This window comes from Panthera onca, chromosome B1 (genome assembly GCF_046562875.1).
Source record: "Panthera onca isolate mPanOnc1 chromosome B1, mPanOnc1 haplotype 2, whole genome shotgun sequence".
Lineage (NCBI taxonomy): Eukaryota > Metazoa > Chordata > Mammalia > Carnivora > Felidae > Panthera > Panthera onca.
This window is the reverse complement of record NC_138342.1, coordinates 162,215,570-162,235,999: the sequence shown is the minus strand read 5'-3', so window position 1 is coordinate 162,235,999 and position 20,430 is coordinate 162,215,570. Positions and strand designations below refer to the sequence as shown.

The following is a 20,430-nucleotide window of genomic DNA, read 5'->3' as shown; positions in this document are numbered from 1 at the left end:
ACAAAATAACTATCTTCAATATATCAGATTTTAAAAAGGAACAGAAAATAATATAAAACCTTATGTTTTAGGTATATTTTTATATTTTTGAAAGTAAACAGAAATGAACTCATAAACAAGGTAAATACCTTCACTATAACCAGAGTTGAAAAGTAGAACAAAAACCAAACAATATGGTAAACGGCTTATTTGTTAAAAGCATTTTGGGCACATGCTTTTACCCCTGTTCCTTCCTTAAACCCCCCCTACAATTAAAAGTGATTTTTTAAAATGACAAAAAGACATACAAACACAAAAAGAACAGGAAAGGAATAATAATCAAAATTGAATAGCTCATTTAAAAATCTAAATCCTTGAGGCACCTGGGTGGCTCAGTTGAGTAAGCATCCTACTTCAGCTTAGGTCATAATCTCAACGTTCTGGGTTCCCATGTCCAACTTTGTGCTGACAGCGTGGAGCCTGCTTCGGATTCTCTGTCTCCTTCTCTCTCTGCCCCTCCTCCACTAGCATGCATGCTCTTTCAAAAATAAACACACATTAAAAAAAAATCTTAGGGGCGCCCAGGTGGCTCAGTCGGTTGAGCATCCGACTTCGGTTCAGGTCATGATCTCACAGTTCGTGAGTTTGAGCCCTGCGTCAGCACAGAGCTGACAGCTCAGAACCTGGAGCCTGCTTCAGATTCTGTGTCTTTCTCTTTGCCCCATCTCCACTCATGCTCTGTCTTGCTCTGTCTTAAAAATAAATAAAACATTAAAAATAAATAAAACATTAAAAATAAATAAATAAATATTAATCCTAAACAGGTAAATTTTAGGATTATAAATTACCGGATAGGCTATAGAAAACTTGAAATATACAGCAGTACTTAAAAAAAAAAGGTTTATTTATTTATTTTTGAGAGAGTGAGAGCACATGAGCAGGGGAGGGGCAGAGAGGGAGAGAGAGAAGAGAGAATGCCAAGTAAGCTCCATGCTGTCAGTGCAGAACCCGATGTGGGGCTTGATCTCGTGGACCATGAGATCATAACCTGAGCCAAAATAAAGAGTCGGACGCTTAACTGACTGAACCATCTAGGTACCCCCAATAATGAATATAGGCGTCTTGGCCCCCAAATCACCTATAAAAGTAGAGAAACAGACTGACTTTAGCCTTAGCCAAATGAAGTGCTTATAAGATAGTGCAGTGTATATCTAGGATGTATAGAGTGACTTCTCTGGAAGGTATAAAAATCCCAACAATTTTTGTCTAGTCAAGTTGCCATTATAATATAAAAGCATTCATACTTTTTCAAGAATTTTAAGACTATAATATCTATGTGACTTTGAGGAAATATGGCTTAAATCAGTACAGCAATACAAGAATGAAACAATTTAACAGATTTATGTAGAAAACCACAGGACGGTATCAGTAGTTCCAGAAATATCATTTGGCCAAATTCAATACCCATTCATGATAAACTAGGGAGTAGAAAACTTCCTTGATCTGTTTGTGCCCCCTCACATGAGCAAACAATAGGAAGACAGCTATCTGCAAGCTAGGAAGAGTGTTTGTTGTTTAAGCAACCTCATCTGGTATATTTGTTAAGAACCTGAACTGACTAAAACAGCCTATAAGATTAGGAATAATGCGAGACTGTCTGCCCTCACTATTTCCAGCCACTTTTTTCCCTAGAGTTACTAGAGAGTGCAACAGGAGAAAGAATGATAAAGGACGTACGTTTTTGAAAGAAAAAAAAATTCTCTTTTTTTAAGTGACTTAACTCCATACATAGAAAATACTAAAGAATCTCCACCAAAGCTATCAGGACTAATAAGAGAGTCTGGGAGCGCCTGCGTGGCTCAGTTAGTTGATCGCCCGACTCTTGATTTTGGCTCAGGTCATGATCTCATGGTTCTTGAGTTCAGGCCCCACATTGGGCTCTGCACTGACAGTGCGGAGCCTGCTTGGGACTCTTTCTCCCTCTCTCTGCCCCTCCCCCACTCATGTGCCTGTGTGTGCATGCGCTGTCTCTCATAATAAATAAGTAAACTTTTTTAAAAAAGAGAGTCTAGCAAAGTCACAGGAAAGAAAGAAATTGATGTTGTTGTTTATTTTCTTCAAATTGATCTGTAAATTCAGTGTAATCCCAATCAAAATTTCAGAAAACATTTTTGTGGAAATTGGTTCTCAAATGCATAAGGAGAGATTACAAGTAACCTAGAATAATCACACAGTTTTAAACAGAACAAGATGAAAGACTTAACATTACTTTTTCTTAAAGGGCCAGAGTGTAAATGTGTTAGGTTTGTGGGGAAGATGGTTTGTTGCAAGTTATAACACTGAGCGTTTTAGCAAGAAAACAGCGTCTATAGAGGATATATAAACAAATGGGTATGCCTAGGTTACAATAAAACATATATATTTTTTTGTAAAACAGGTGGCTGTATCTCGGGCCATAGTTTGCTGACCCCTGGTATAGAGGTGTCTATTGTGTTAGTGATATAAATGTAGGTATATAGATCAGTAGATCAGAATAGATCAGAAATAGACCCACATGCTATTGGCTGATTGATTTTCCACAAGGGTGCTAAGGACTCTGAAAAACTAAAGAATACTCCCTTCAACAAGCAGTGCTAAAAGACTGGATATTCACATGAAATAAAATGAATTTTGGCCCCTATTCAGAAAAATTGAATTAAAGCATAGACTTAATTAAAAGTCAAAGCTAAACATAAAATTTCTGGTAGGGAATTTAGGTGAAACTAAATTAATGAGCAGTAAGCCTGTGAAAGATGGTCAGTATCATTCAACATCAGGGAATTGCAAATTAAAACATAAATGAGATTTCAGTATAGACCAACAGGAATGAATACAATGAAGAAGATGGATAATATCAAATACAGGCAAAAATGTGGAGTAATTGGCACTCTTTTTTAGTTCTTGATAAAATACAGAATAATCAAACTGCTTTAGAAAGCAATCTGGCACTTTGGCATTATATTACACATCCACACTTACCATATGACTTAGGTATTCCACTTTTAAGATTTTCTGAGAAAAAGTAAAGAACATACTTGCACAAAGACCTCCATATGGATATTCATAGCAGCTTTATATATAATAGCTAAAATGTCTAAATAATCCAAGTGATCATCAACAGGTAAATGTATTAACAAATTGGGATATATTTCTAAAATGGCATACTATTTTAATAAACACTAATGCGTTAATAATCACAACATAATGGATAAATGCTGAGTGAAAGAAGCCAGATGTAAAAAAGTATGTGACATATGATTCCAGTTTTATGAAATTCTAGAATAGATTATTCTACCCTATGGTGAGAGAAAGCAGATCATTGATTGCCTTGAGCCATATGGGGCTCTGATGGAAACATTTTTTATTTTATTTATAGAAATGGATACATGGGTGGTGTATACATTAATATCAATTGATAAAGCTAACATAATTAGTTAAATGTACAAAAATAATGAATAATTAAAGGCAGTGTTTTGGGGAAAGATGATGGGAGTTTATTTAGCTTGAAGGATTGAGGAGGGTCTAAGACAAAGGTTTAGAGTGAAGGGAAACATGGGTTGTCCATCATGAGGATCTTAATTATAAAGAATATAAGATAAAAGCTTTCGTTTTATTCCTAAAATTTGTGTTTGGAATGTCACCTGCTTTTTATTCAATGGCCTCCATTGTCTTATTTTCCTATTACCAATATCTATATCTTTATGTATATGTAGTCTCTTTCTTTCTTTCTTTCTTTCTTTCTTTCTTTCTTTCTTTTTCTCTCTTTCTTTTCTCTTTCTTTCTTTCTTTCTTTCTTTCTCTCTCCATGTGTATATAGATACATATATAATGTGCACGATAATAACAATATATTTTTTAATAAAATTTTTTATTTATTTTCATGTTTTATTTAATTCATGTCCTCTGTTTTGCAGAAAGATTCAGATGCATTATTGAACAGATTTCTGAAGATACAAATCATTATGGATAAAGCCTTGGTATGCATTATTGATATATAATAGCTTTGTTTTGTGTTTATATTTAATGGGAATGTGAAAAAGAAAATTCTCCTTGTCTTAAATACAGATATATTTTACTCTTTGAAATATGTATCTCAGTGTAGCAGGACATAAATGTCAGTTGCCTTTGGATTAACATGGGGGACTAATATTTACAGTGTTAACTTACAAATATAGAATTCTAGCAATAATGTATAATTTGTATGTATGGAAGTGTTCTACTACACTATAACCTATTCGATTATAACTAGCTGCATATACTTCTGGATCCACTCCAAATTGTGATGAAACTCTTCCATAAATTAATTTTCATTTTAAAATAAGCTAGTTTATTATAAATGGGAGATCCCTGTTATTAAAATTTATCTTTTATAAGATTATTTTATGCTTTACGATTTATTGGATTCTCTGGCAGACATTCTATATTCTAAAAATGGGAAGAATTATCCATTGGAATATTCATTTAGTTAGGGAAATTTTTATTTATATAATCAGCAAAGCCATTATGGGTGGCAACTAAGAAATCTTATTTTTTCATTATCACTGATATTTTTATATAAGGTTTATCAAGTGCCATAATGTTGAAAATTAGATCTTGTTGATAAAGGCAATATTTAGATCTTTAAATAATTTTTATAAAAATAATAGGAAAGAATAGGCAGACAAAATAATAAAGAGAAAAGCACATATAATTTTATTACCAGGAGATAAATTTTATGCACATTTTCTGTTTTTAATATACATACATGTATATATATGTTCTTATACCTTTGTCTTATATATGCTATTTTGTAAATTATTTTGTTTTTCCACATATTAAATATATTAATTTAATTTTAACATTTATATAGTATCTGATTAATATATTTAATATAGTTTAATGTATTTTACTGGCTAATGCCCTTTGGGGGCATTTAGATTTAGATTTTTGTTATTGTTACATAGGGAATAATACTATTTGTCCTAAAACCAGTATCATAAGCATTGGAATCATGTTTTGTCATAGCTGTCCCGATGAGGTTGCTAATATTAAATATAGACAGCCTACTTTTCTCTCTCCACTTAGCTGGATGCCTTCTTACCATTCCAATAACAACAGAAGGAATTTTCATTGTAAATGTCATCATGCAAAAACAACAATAAAGAACTCCAGAGTTCTTTATAATATCCTATGAATAGTATTCCCTCTTTTTTTATATTCAGTTTATCTGTCTTAAATTTTGAAGTATGACTTTGTAAACTGATTTTTTTAGATAATCCCTGCCTTTTCACTATACGTTTAGTTGATTTAAGTTTTTATCAAAAGTACTAATACTGTGGGTGTAGGTTAAGTACTACTATCCTATTAGTATTGTTTGTCTTATTAGTTATTTGCTCCTCTGTTCCTCCTTTGCTACCCTTGGGTTAATGGGGTATTTTTTAGCTTTTATCTTTATCTCCTATATTATATTTTGCTGCTGTACCTTTTTATCTCTCACATCTTACCCCATTGGTTTCTTGAGTGGTTCCAATTAACATTCTTGTCACAATCTAGAATTAATGTTATACCAATTCACATATAATGTAAGAGGTTTATAAAAATAAAGTTACGTGGATATTATCCCCTTAACGGATATAACATTTGTGGATATCTACTTGTGTTCAGTATGTTGCTTTTTTGTTTTGTTGATGATTTCTTTATGCAAAAGCTTTTTATTTTGATATAGTTTCAATGGTTTATTTTTGCTTTTGTCTCTCTTGCCTCAAGAGACCTATCTAGAAAAATGTTGCTACAGCCAATGACGGAGAAATTGCTGCCTGTGTTGTCTTCCAGGATTTTTATGGTTTCAAGGCTTACGTTTACGTCTTTAATCTGTTTTGAGTTTATTTTTGTGTATAGTGTTTAGAAAGTGGTCCAGTTTTATCCTTTTACACATAGCTGTCTGTTTTTTGCAGCATCATTTATTGAAGAGATTGTCTTTTCCCCATTGTGCATTCTTGCTTCTGTTGTCATTGATTAATTAGCCATATAATTGTGGGTTTATTTCTGGGCTCTCCATTCTGTTCCATTGATCTATGTGCCTATTTTTGTGCCAGGAACTTGCTGTTGTGATTACTACGGCTTTATAACATATATATCTTGAAATATGAAACTGTGTTACCTCCAGCTTTATTCTTCTTTTTCAACATTGCTTTGGCTATTTGGGATCTTTTGTGGTTTCATTGTAAAGCCTTAAAAAATAATGAGGTCATGCTCTTTGTGACATAATGGATGGACCTAGAGGCTATTATGCTAAATGAAGTAAGTCAGACTGGGAAAAAAATACCATATGATTTTATTCATATGTGGAATCTATAAAAATAAATAAAAAGAAGAATTCAACACATGAACAATGAGAGCAAGCTGATGATTGCCAGAATGGAGGGAGTGGGGGATAGGTAAAATAGGTAAAGGAGAATGGGAGATACAGTCTTCTAGATACGGAATGAGTGTTACGAGAATAAAAGGCACAGCATAGCGTTAGGAATAAAGTCAATGATGTTGTAATAGCTTTGTATGGTGACAGATTATAGCTACACTTATGATGAGCTTAGGGTAATGTTTACCCTTGTGGAATTAATATGTTGTACACCTGAAACTAATGTAACAGTCTGTGTCAACTACACTTAAAAAATTAATGAAAATAATTGTAAAAATAACCCTATGTGATGTTATTGTAATATATTTTACTTTGCCATGTGTTCTAAACTACACAATAGTTTATTCTTTTAAATATTCAATTGTTTAAGGAAATTAAGGAAATGAAAAAAGAATTTCATTTTCCCCCCATGTTTACCATTTTCAAAACTCTTTGTTCCTTCTTATAGGTCTCCGTTGCTGACATTTCTGTTTAGCCTGTTGATGAATTTGCTTCAGATTTTGTTCATCTGCAATTATTTTTATTTTACTTCAACTCTTTAAATATTTTATTTTGAAATATTTTTAAATTTTCCAAAAAGTTGCAAGAATAAGAGTAATACAAAAAATACCTATACTCTATTTACTCAGATTTATTGTATCCCATTGATTGTATCCCATTATCACTTGTGCTGTATTTAAAAGTACGTTGTAAATTGCATCATGAAACTTTTTTTCAGTGTTCATTTACCTAGAATAAGATCATTATCTTATATAACCACAATCGAGTTATTCATGTAGGTAAAAATAACATCATTAAAATACTTTTTATTCAGTCTACTAAGTATGTGCATATACATATAATTAAAGCATTTCAGAGGTAATATGTGATTTTTGTTTCTTTGAATGAGGACAATTTCTTGAGTATTTTTATTATTATGGTACATTGTTTATATGGGGTATATAGTCATGTTTTCTTACTGTGTTGAAGAAAATGGTGGTGGCAGCATACTATATCAGATAAAAATGACTTAGCATTTTAGTTAAGAGATTTGAGTCCTGGTTCCTATTGTTAGTAGTCATACAATCTTGGAACTTTAACTTTCAGCCCTTAATTTCTGTATGTGTAAGGAAGAAGATAATCACAAACTTCTCATTTTATTATTATTAATGCATAAGCTCCCTAGGTTTAAGCCTAAAACTTACTAAGCACTTAATTCTGCTTTTTTTCCTTTCACTGAGCACTGCATTATTTTGACACTTATATCCATTTAAAACGTGCTGGTTTAGTAATTTTTAATAGTGAACAAAATTTGTCTTTCAGTTTGATTATATGGGCTCTGAAGTGCCAGGTACAGTTGAGAAAGTTGTCCATATCTTTGGTCTTATCAATGCTGTAAGTATGTTTCATTTAAATACTAAACATTCCTATTAATGCAATAACATTGTTTGTATAAATAGTATTTACAATTTTATAAAATATATTCTTAACAACTAGTTTTATGCACTGATGAATCTCATCTCCAAAAATGAGTGAAGTGAATATATTAGCATTATGTATAGAGCTGTAATGTAATGCTTATGACTACTTAACACCTGTATGTGGTGTAACTTTTATTTTTAGATGTTTTCCCAGCTTAAAGTCGCTGTTAAGCTAACTTCTTTGGAGCTCTGGTCAGATCAAAATAAGATTTCAACTAATGGAGATGCTGATGAAGTACTACAAAGATTTGTGTCATGGAAAGAAAAAAGTTTATTTCAAAGGTCTCGTGATATGGCATACTTATTAATGTAAGTGCATTATTTGCATTGATATAGAATTTATAAAATTACCTCATATGTTAGTGATCGGAATTATATGCAAAATGTGTTATGGGTTATGACAAGACACCTCAAAAATCATATGCATACTGTGTTAGCAAAATGCAAAATATAAAATCTAATAACAATGTAGGACACTAAATCATAGCAGGCCATTATTCTCAGAGCGGACTGTTTACCCATGGAAGTGTATTAAATTTGAAAATTCAGAAAGCCGGGGCGCCTGGGTGGCTCAGTCAGTTGAGCATCTGACTTCAGCTCAGGTCAGGATCTCACGGTCCGTGAGTTTGAGCCCCGCCTCGAGCTCTGGGCTGATGGCTCAGAGCCTGGAGCCTGCTTCCGATTCTGTGTCTCCCTCTCTCTCTGCCCCTCCCCCGCTCATGCTCTGTCTCTCTCTGTCTCAAAAATAAATAAATGTTAAAAAAAAATTAAAAAAAAAAAAAGAAAATTCAGAAAGCCTTGGGATAAACATGGGCCTCAAGGGTTTTAAAGATTTTCTCAGAGTTAAATAATTGAAACTATCACTTTAATATTAAATAAAATATAAATTAGTTAACAGAATGCAATAGTTGCATATAAAACTGGTTAAAATAAAAACATTAAAATAGTAATATGGTTACCTTCTAGTATTTGTATAATAACCTAAGGTATAGATATATAGCTATTTGTACTATAGCTTTCAAAAGCCTTCATATAGATGTTTGCTTTACTATTTTGATGAATTTACATGGAAAAATAAGAACATAATTCAGAAGGTCTTAAGCAATATGGAATACATTTATAAATCTATTGGTGTCTCCTACTGCATTAAGGTCAGGTCTGGGGACTCGGGAACAACATTAATGGGACTGAAATATGTGAGGATGCTTTCTGTATCCTCTCTCTCAATATGAGTCTACCTCATATTGTCTTTTCTCTCCCTGTCCTCCAATCCATCCTTTTTTATACACTTTACAGAATCAATTAATGCAAATCATGGCAGTAAACTATCCTGACTTGTACATCTTAGAATTATGTCCATCCAGTGGTGGCAAGAGTGATGATTAATTTTTCAGAAGGGTAGGCACTGCTGGGTTTTGGGCTGTGTATCATATGACATTAAAGTAGACTTTAGAACTTAACTTTTAGAAACTGTGGGAAATCAAATACAAAATGATTGAAAACATTAGATTCAATATGTAATACTCAAGTTTCAAAAAACAGCTTTACTGAGGAATCCAATTCTTAAAATGTCATTAAGTTATTAGTAAAGTATGTTTATTTACAAGAAAAAATTTTGTTATTTAGTTATAGAGACCATTCTAATTATGTAGGAGCAACATATCATGGAATGGCATGCAATCCAAACTTTGCTGCAGGAATTGCTCTGGTATGCATTTTATCTCCATCTCTTTAGTAATTATATCACCTTTTGAAGTTAATATCTATTTCAGGGAACAAGCATACATATAGTGTATCTACCATGCTGTTTTGACACATTTTTATGAAATACCTTTTATTTGGATTTTGAAAGTCAAATATTATAATTTTAAAATTTTTGTGTGTGGTAAAATACACAGAATGTGAAATTTACCATTTAGCTATTTTAAGCATATAGTTCAGTAGTGCTTATGATGTTCCATCATTGTGAGACAGATCTCAAGAACTCCTCATCTTGCATAACTATAGCTTTGTGCCTTTTCACCAACATGGCCCCATTTTCCAAGCCCTCTAGCCCCTGGCATCTACCATTCTATTTACCTGCTTCTGTGAGTATGATATCTTTGGATTCCCTATATAATGGTGAACATACAATTTTTGTCTTCACGTGTCTGGCTTACTTCTCTTATTATAGTACAGTCTAGGTTCATACATGCCGTTGCATATAGCAGGATTTCATTCTTCTTATGGCTGAATAACATTCCATTATGTGTGTCTGTATAGGTGACATTTTATTTTTTCCATTAACATGTCAATGAACACCTAAGTTGTTTTTAATACCTTGGCTATCATAAATAATGTAGTAAATGTAGGAATGCAGATATCTCTTTGAAATGCTGATTCCAGTTATTTTGGGTCTATGTGTGTGTGTGTGTATATATATATATATATATATATATATATATATATATATGTATATTTGGAATATATATATAAAATATATATATGGAATATATATATGGAATATATGGAATATATATATATATAAATATATATATTTGTGTATATATATATATATATACACACACACACACACAGAGGTAGGTTTGCTGGGTCATCTTTAATATTTTGAGGAATGATCATACTAATTTTGAGAATGGTTACACCATTTGATAATCCCACCAGCAGTTCACATTATATCCATCACAACCTCACCAACACCTGTTACTTTCTGCAGTTGCTTTATTTTACAGTAGCCATCCTATTGGGTATGTGGTGATATCTTACTGTGGTTTTGATCTACGTTTCTATGATTATTAGTAATATTGAGGATCTTTTCATATACCTTGTGATCTTGTGAAATCTTCCCTGCAGAAATGTCTATCCGAGCCCTTAGCCCATTTTTTAATGGCTTTGAGGTTTTTTTTGTTTGTTTTTGGATTGTATGAGTTCTTTATATTTTGGATGTTAGTCTCTCATCAGCTATACGATTTGCAAAATTTTCCCCCATTTTGTAGGTTGCCTTTATACTTTATTGATCATGTCCTTTGAAGCACAAAAGTTTTATGTTTGGTGTAGTCCCATTTGTCCACTTTTACTTTTGTTGCCTGTGCTTTTGGTATCATATCTAAGAAATAATTGTCAAACCTAATGTCATGAAGTTTTTTCCTGTTTTCTTTTAAAAGTTTTATAATTTTGAGTCTTACATTTAGATTTTTAAGCCATTTTGAATTAATTTTTATATGTGGTGAAATATGTGGGTCCAACTTTATTCTTTTGTTATGTGGATATCCAATGTTCCCATCACCATTTATTGAAAAAGCTGTATTTTCTCCCTTGAGTATACTTGTTGAACAGACTGTCCTTTCCCATTGTGTCATATTGGCACCTTTTTATAGATCATTTAATCATATGCAAGGGTTTATTTCTAGGCTCTTTAATCTATTCCAGTGATATATATATGTCTACATATGGATCATGTCATTTGCGAACAGAGATAATTTTGCTTCTTTCTTTCCAAACTATAAGCCTTTTATTTATTTTATTGCTTAATTGCTCTGGCTAGGTCTTTCTATACTATGTTAAATAGAAGTGGCGAGTGAAGTATTCCATCTAGTTCTTTTTTTAATTTTTTTTTTTTCAACGTTTTTTTTTATATTTATTTTTGGGACAGAGAGAGACAGAGCATGAACGGAGGAGGGGCAGAGAGAGAGGGAGACACAGAATCGGAAACAGGCTCCAGGCTCCGAGCCATCAGCCCAGAGCCTGACGCGGGGCTCGAACTCACGGACCGCGAGATCGTGACCTGGCTGAAGTCGGACGCTTAACCGACTGCGCCACCCAGGCGCCCCTCCATCTAGTTCTTGATCTTAGAGGTAAAATTGTCAGGATTTCACCAGCATGTGTGACATTAGCTATGGGCTTTTCTACATGTCCTTGATTATGTCGAGGTAGTTTTCTTATATTCCTAGTTTGTTGAGTGTTTTTAATTATAAAAAGATGTTGAATCTTGTGAAATCCATTTTCAGCATAGAGATTATCATACGGTATTTTTTCTTCATTCTTCAAAAATGGGGTTTTACATTGATAGCTATTCAAATGTTAAATGTTCCTCACATTCTGGATATAAATACCACTCACTCATGGTGTAGAATCTTTTTAATATGCTATTCCATTCAGTTTGCTAGTATTTGGTTGAGGATTTTTATATCAATATTCATTAGGGATATTGCTCTATAGTTTTCTTGTTGAGTTTTTGTGTCAGGGTAATCATAGAATGATTTCACAGAATGAGTTTAGGAGTGTTCCTTCTCCTTTAATTCTTTGGAAGAATTTGAGGAGGATTGGTATTCTTTGTTTAATGTTTAATGTAGAATTTACCAGTAAAACCATCAAGTCCTGGGCTTTTCTTTGTTGGGAGGTGTTTTTACTATTTTTACCATTATTTCAATCTCCTTAGTAGTTATTATTTTATTTCTTCATGAGTGAGTCTTGAAAGATTGTATGTTTCTAGGAGTTTAGCCTTTTTTTCTTGTTTATCCAATTTATTGGATTACTATTTTTAATAGTATTCTCTTACATTTTTTTTAATTCTGTGATGTCACTTACAATGTCTTTTATTTCTTTTTGTTAAGTTTAATTATTTATTTTGAGAGAGAGAGTGTGCACGCACATGTGCTGGCATGTGTGCATGAGTTGGGGAGGGGCAGGGAGAGAGGGAGAGAGAAGATCCCAAGCAGGCTCTGCTCTGTCAGCCCAGAGCCCAAGGTGGGGCTCAATCCCACAAACTGTGAGATCATGACCTGAGTGAAAATGAGGAGTTGGACACTCAACCCACTGAGCCACCCAGGTGCCCCGTCTTTTATTTCTTATTTTAAGCATTTGAGTACTATCTCTTAGTTAATCTAGCTAAGAATATGCCAATTTTGTTGATCTTTTAAAAGAACCAACTATTTGTTTTATTGAATTTTTTCTATTGTTTTTCTGTTCTTTCTCTGCTTTAATCTGTATTATTCATTTCCTTCTTTTTGCTAGGGTTCATTTTTTCTAATTTCTTGAGTGGTGAAATTATGCTGTTGTTATGACATCTGTTTTTCTTTTTCTTTTTTTTTTATTTTTCTTTTTTTAAAGTTTATTTTTATTTTTGAGACAGAGAGAGACAAAGCATGAACGGGGGAGGGGCAGAGAGAGAGGGAGACACAGAATCCAAAGCAGGCTCCAGGCTCTGAGCCATCAGCCCAGAGCCCGACGCGGGGCTCAAACTCACGGACCGCGAGATCGTGCGTGACCTGAGCTGAAGTCGGAGGCTTAACTGACTGAGCCACCCAGGCGTCCTTGTTTTTCTTTTTAAATGTATGTGTATACAGCTATAAGCATGCCTCTTAGCATATCTTTTACTGGATCCTGTAAGTTTGGATATGTTGTGTTTTCATTTTCTTTTTATCTCAATGTATTTTCTCATTTCTTTTGTGACTTCTAACTTGGACTTAGTGGTGTTTGAGTCTGTTGTTGAAGTTTCACAGATCTGTGGACTTTCAAGTTTTCTTTCACTTGTTATTCTCTTGTTTCAATCCATAGGGATCAGAAAAGATACTTTGTATAATTTCAATATTTTTAAAGTTAACTTGTTTTGTAGGATGACAAGTAGTCTATCCCCCAGAATATTCTATGTTCACTTGAGAAAGATGTGTATTCCACTCTTGTTAGGTGGGATGTTCTGTATATTTTTATTAGGTCCAGCTGGTCTATACTGTTGGCAAGTCCTTTATTTAATTATCTTTTGTCTAAGTTTTCTATCCATTATTAAAAGTGAGGTACTATAGTCTTTTGATATTATGTTTCTGTTTATCCCTTCAATTCTTTCAAAACTTGCTTCATATATTTAGGAGCTCTGATGTTTGGTGCATAAGTATAATTATTATATATTCTTGGTTAATTGACACTTTTATTAATCCCTTTTAATAGTTTTTGATTTAAAGTCTATTTTGTTTGATATGAGTATGGTTTCAAAACTTGCTTCATATATTTAGGAGCTCTGATGTTTGGTGCATAAGTATAATTATTATATATTCTTGGTTAATTGACCCTTTTATTATTCCCTTTTAATAGTTTTTGATTTAAAGTCTATTTTGTTTGATATATTTGTATTGTATATTAAATACTGTATATTTTTATTACTGTATATTTTTATTAATGTATATTTTTATTTGTATTGTATATTAAATACTGTATATTTTTATTAGGGAGTTTAATTTATTCAAATTTAAATTAACTTCTTATATGAAAAGCTTACTATTGCCATTTTGCTAATTTTATTCTTTATATCCTGTAACATTTTTGTCCCTTCCTCTCTCTTAATGCTTTCGTTTGTGTCCCACTGATTTTTTTTTTTTTTTATTGTGACATGCTCTGGTTCCCTTCTGTTTTCATTTTGTGTATATTGTGTACATATTTTATTTTTAATCACCATTTTAATTACTTAAAATATATTAACATTAATAGTATTTTAAACTGATAACATCTTAACTTCAATTGCATACAAAAACATTACTCCTTTACAGCTCTATTTCTCATTTTATGTTATTACATAGATTATAGGGTTTTTTGTTTTGTTTTGTTTTGTTTTTGTATTTGTCCTTCCAATTCTATACAATAATTAAAAGTGAACTTACCCACTAAAATTACAATAATATATGTTACTGTATTTGTCCATGTATTTATCTTTATTAGAGAACTTTATAATTTTCTTTTGGCTTTATATTGCTAACCAGCATCTTTTAGTTTCAACATGACAGCCTCCCTTTAGCATTTCTTATAGATCAAGTCTAGTGGTAATTAACTTTTGTTCATTACCTCAGCTTTTATTTTTCTGGAAAAGTCTTAATGTCTTCATTATATTTTAAACTATGGTTTTCCTGGATACAATAATTTTGGTTGACAGTTTCTTTCTTTCAGCAGTTTGAATGTATTCATCCTAATCCCTTATGGCCTGTAAAATTTCTGCTGAGAAGTCTACTGGTAATCTTATGGGAGTTCCCTTATATGTGACAAGTCATTTTTGTCTTGTTTCTTTCAAGATTCTCTCCTCACCTTTACCTTATGGCAGTTTGATTATAATGGGAAATTTGTGGGTCTCTTTGGATTTATCCTAGTTGGAGTTTGTTGAGCAGTTCACTCAGATTTCTGAAGTTTATGGTCACTATTTCTCCAAATAAACTCTCTGTCCCTTTCTTTCTTTTTTCTCCTTCTGAGATCCCCATAATGCATACATTGATCTGCTTGTTCATGTCAATAGGTTCTTTCTATCTTCTTCATTCTTTTTTTCTTTTTACTTCTCTGACTGGATGATTTCAAATGATCAGTCTTCAGATCTGATTCTTTCTTCTGCCTGATCAAATCTAATTTTGAATACCTCCAGTGGATTTTTAAGCTCATTTATTGCATTTTTCCGCTCTAGAATTTCTTTTTAGAATAGTTTAAATTTCCTTGTTGACACCTACACTCAGAATTTATTCTGGTATGTAAGGCTAGTTAATCATTTAATTTAACCAATTCCATCCTTAGACTAAACTAGAAAACTTCTTTGATCATGTCAATAGATGCAGAAAAAGAATTTGACAAATCCCAACACCATTTGTGACAAAATTTTAGAAAACCAAGTCTAGAAGGGAACTTCCTTAACTTGAGACATCTAGAAAAGACCTACAGCTAACACCTTAATTGTGAGGAACTAAATGCTTTCCCAGTGAGATCAGGAACAAGGCAAGAATGTAACTTCCCAGTCCTTTTCAGCTTTGTACTGGAAGTCAAAAACACTGGTTACACCAAACACATAAGGATGTGGAGCAACAGAAACTCTCATTCATGATCATAGGAATGCAAACTGGTACAGCCACTGTGGAAGACAGTTTGGCAATTTCTTACTCTTACCATATTATCCAGCAACTGTCCTCTTTGGCAGTTACCCAAATGAGTATAAAACTTCTTATATCCACACAAGATCATGTACATGAATAGTTATGGCAACTTTATTCACAATTGGCAAAAATTAGAAGGAACCAAGATATCCTTTAATAAGTGAATGGATAAAAAAACTGGAATAAATACATATAAAGGAATATTATTTAGTTATTTAAAAAGGGAGCCACAAGGCATTTGAAGACATAAAGGAATCTTAAATGGATACTGGTTAATGAAAGAAGCCATTTGGAGAAAAGGCTAAGTGCTGTTATATCCTGTATTATATTTATATTATATTATATTATATTATATTATATTATATTGTATTATATTGTATTATATTGTTATTATTCTGTGACATTCTATAAAAGACAAAACTGTAGAGATCATGTAAAAATCATTGATTGCCAAGGATTTCCATGCTGCTGACATCACTACTTCTCAAGTTTTAGTTTTTAAGACAAAAAAAAAAAAAAATGCTGCTTGCACATTCTGCCTTTAGAAGAAAGTTAATTTGATTTCTTCCCTAAAACTGTTTCTGAAGTCAAAACTAATGGCCAAGCCAACCCTTAAGAATCTGTGTACTTTTTTCTAATTGTTCACATGAAAAGTAATATAGTTACAGAAGCAATGCTTATTATTTTCCATTAAAAAAATTCAGATTTAAATCAGTAGCATGTCATTAAAACATGAGATTGCATTAATCTTATTTGTTATTTGTCAATGCCATTTGGACTAAAAATACTATTACTCAAAGATAATAACAAAATTTGCCTATTTTTTCCATATTCTTAAGAAAATAATGAACTTTGTTATACTAGTTTAACTTATATACATTATATTTACTTGAAAAGATAAAATAGATAAACAAGTTAGGCAACAATTGTGATTTTTTTTTTCTATTTAGTATCCAAAGATGATAACTTTAGAGGCATTTTCAGTTGTTATGACACAGTTGCTTGGAGTTAATCTGGGATTAACATATAATAATGACATCCTCACTTGTTACTGTCCAGGAACTACATGCATAATGAACCCTGAGGCAATGTAAGGTTTTATTTTTGTCAAATCTATATCTTCCCTTGGGAAATGTTTGTAATATTCTTTAATGTACAATCTCTTTCAATATGACCTGATTATGAATATTTCTTATTAACCAAATATGTGCTAATTTAATGCTTAAAGGAAGTGGACATTTGATATTATAGAAATTATGCTTAATCGTTCTAGTATAGAGAGAAAGTGGATGTTGATGATGACTTTCTGGGGCTTACTAGAATCTTAGAGTAAAATTTATTCATTCACCAAAAAAAATTTTAATGAACATCTACTGTGTCCTGGTTATTGTGTTAGTTTGATTTACAAATAGTTAATAAGATAGATAAGTCCTAAATACATTAGTCCATCAGGGATAGAAAATTAAAAAGTAGACATAAAAACAAACAAAATCTAAACGGTTTATGATAGGTTCCAAGAAGAAAATGAATAGGGAAAGTATGGGGAGAAGAAACATTCTTTTTTTTTTATTTTTTTTTTTTAAAGTTTTTTTTTAACGTTTATTTATTTTTGAGACAGGGAAAGACAGAGCACGAACGGGGGAGGGGCAGAGAGAGAGGGAGACAGAATCTGAAACAGGCTCCAGGCTCTGAGTTGTCAGCACAGAGCCGGACGCGAGGCTCGAACTCACAGACCGCGAGATCATGACCTGAGCCGAAGTCGGCCGCTTAACCGACTGAGCCACCCAGGCGCCCCGGGAGAAGAAACATTCTGATAAAGTAGTCTAGGAATAATTATGGAAATAATTTTGTTGGGATCTGAAAGAGAATGAATCTGGTTATTAAAGAGCTCATTGAAAAAGTTTCAGTGAAAGTAAATGAACTAATACTTGGGTAGCAACAAGATTGTAAAGCTTGACAGACTGAAGTTAAGGAGGTTGGGGGGGGAGGATAAAAGTGAAAAAAAATATAGCTGGGACTATAAGGAAGAATGTTTTAGACGTAAGGAAAAAGAAGTAACATGCAATGAGGATAAATAATGAGTCATGGAAAGAAGTCCAGGATGTGATACAGAAAAGAGCATGATCATGCAATCATCATGTGGAAATTAGGATCTTATGATAAATGTAATGAAATATATTTTTAATTTCTTCATGCAGTATGGATAATAAAAATTATCTTATAAAATGAATATGAAATATATCAGAGGGAGCAAGAATATAGTGATATTTGGAAATGATGATTCTCATAATAATAATCTATAGCAGTTTCCTAAAATTGAGAGAAAAGGAGATGCCAAGAATTTTTTGCAGGGGTTCTGGTTCAAGATGGCAACATAAGAATAATCTGAACTCATGTCCTCCTATAGACACAACAAATCTATAACTATATATGGATCATTTTCCTTTAAAAATATAAAAACTAAGTAAGAACTCCTACATATTGGGCAAATGAGAAAAAAAAAACCCATATCAGAGTGGGTAGGGGAGGCTAAGGCACAATCTTATATCTTTCTATAATTCCCACCCCTCACATGCAACCCCAAATCAGGAGAAAACTGAAACCAGTAGTTTTCCCCTGAGGAATAAAGGGTTTGAATCGTCCTTGGATACCACAACTTTTAAGACAGCAGGTGCTAATTTGGCTGTCTTCATCTGTTGTACTCTGGAGTGCCAATCTCTTCCATAGAGAAGTTTGTAGAGGTGCCTGACATATCACCTAGCTCTGGTGTCCAGGAAGGTTTGCATTCCTGGGTCTCATGGAACTATAACAAATTAAGAGATGGTTCTCGGCCAGCTGCTACTTTTGTGGCAATACACAGACAGCAGACTGAAACATAACACCAAACTTTCTGTGAAATGGCCTATTTGCTTGCCCTGGAGCTTCTGCCTGAGGGGCAGGCTTCTGGTTTGGGACACCTTTAGAGTCCTACTAAGGTGCACTCTGGAAATGGAGTCTAGTATGTGCCATTTTGTGCTCTTTCTCTGACTCACAAAAGATCTCTGGGATCTCAGGAAAGGAACTTTTTAAAAAATTTGTTTTAATGTTTATTTATTTTTGTGAGAGAGAGAGAGACAGAGAGAGACAGAGCGTGAGTGGGGGGTGGGCAGAGAGTGAGGAAGACAGAATCTGAAGCAGGCTCCAGGCTCCAAGCTGTCAGCACAGATGTGGGGCTCAAACCCACTGATGTGGAGCTTGAATCCATGAACTGTGAGATCATGACCTGAGCTGAAGTTGGACGCTTAACCGACTGAGCCACCCAGGCACCTCAAAATGAACTTTTATAATCATCTGGTACCCCAAGTTTTGAGAATGTTGCACAGTATACATCTCTGCATCTCCTTGCTCTGTTGGCCAACAAGGTATATGTTTGTAGCCCCATAGCACTGTGTGTATTTTTATACTTTAAAAGCTGTTGCTTGAGGGTCTGGCTTCCAATCACCCTGAACCTAGGTGCTTATTGAGATCCTCCCCTTTGGGACAGTTAAAGGTCTTGGTACATCTTTAACCACTTGGAGCCAAAAACTAAAATTGGCTGCTTGGACAATCACAAGAGTTTGAGAGACAACCAAGAGTTAGGAGAAGCCTGAATAGCAAGGTTCATCTCCTACATGAGGCCACCCCTTCGAGACTGGAAAAGAAGGCTGTTTTATCTAATGCATAGCAGTGGACAGAGAATAAAACAAAATCAAGAAACAGAGGAATTTGTTCCAAACAAAAGAAGGCAAAACATCAGAAAAAGACTTAATAATACAGCGATAAGTAATCTACCTAATAAATTTTGTTTGAAGTAATGGTCATAAAGATGCTCACCAAGCTTGGGAGAAGAATGAATGAACAAGGTGAGAACATCAACAGAGATATAAAATAGAAGAAAGTACCAAATAGAAGTCACAGAACTTAAGATTATAAAACAGAACTGAAGAATACAATAATGGAACTGAAAATTCAATAGAGGGATTTAACAAGCAGACTAGATGAAGCACAAGAAAAGATCAATGAACTCACGAACAGAGTAGTAGAACTCATAGCCAGATCAACAAAAAGAAATAATTTTTGAAATGTGAAGTTAAATAAGGCGCTTACTAAACAAATCCAGCAGACCAATATTCACATTATAGGGGTCCCAGAAGGAGAGGAAAGAGTCAAAGGGACAGAAAACCAGTTAACGTTTGTCACCATTAGGAGTAACAAGTCTTTTTTTTTTTCTTATAATAAGAACTTTTAATATATAATCTCTTAGCAACTTTCAAATATTCAATACAGTGCCCCTTCGCCACTCTTGGTGTGTACCCTTGGTCAGTACGAGAGCTGCCACCCAAGCAGCCCCCCATCCTGCCAGACCTAATGGGTGTCATAAGCCACCACCAGAGCCCCTCCCCCTCCCAAGGGCCCCACACTGGGAAGCCAGCCACTTTACCAGCATGCCTCTAAGAGTCATGGCCAGGACTCCCAGATGGGCTAAGGGCCAGCCCTAAACACCAATGTGTCTGTAGGTGAACCTCACTCATATACATGTGCACTGAGGGACAGCCCCACTCACCAGCAAGTCTGGTGGCCACGTGTCATCGACTAGCCAGAACAGGAACATGCACACAGCCCATAGAGAGTCCTGGAGCAC

The 20,430-nt window shown here is 33.5% G+C and overlaps 1 protein-coding gene across 1 annotated transcript in view; it reads left to right on the top strand.

Moving 5' to 3' along the window:
* LOC132692929 (A disintegrin and metallopeptidase domain 3-like) overlaps window positions 1–20,430 on the top strand; it is a 114,795-nt gene that overhangs the window by 37,756 nt on the left and 56,609 nt on the right. Inside the window, exons 8-12 of the mRNA XM_060655776.3 lie at window positions 3,933–3,995; window positions 7,718–7,789; window positions 8,018–8,184; window positions 9,502–9,583; window positions 16,721–16,860. Coding sequence (XP_060511759.3) covers window positions 3,933–3,995; window positions 7,718–7,789; window positions 8,018–8,184; window positions 9,502–9,583; window positions 16,721–16,860 — 524 coding nt within the window. The remainder of the gene's footprint in view (window positions 1–3,932; window positions 3,996–7,717; window positions 7,790–8,017; window positions 8,185–9,501; window positions 9,584–16,720; window positions 16,861–20,430) is intronic.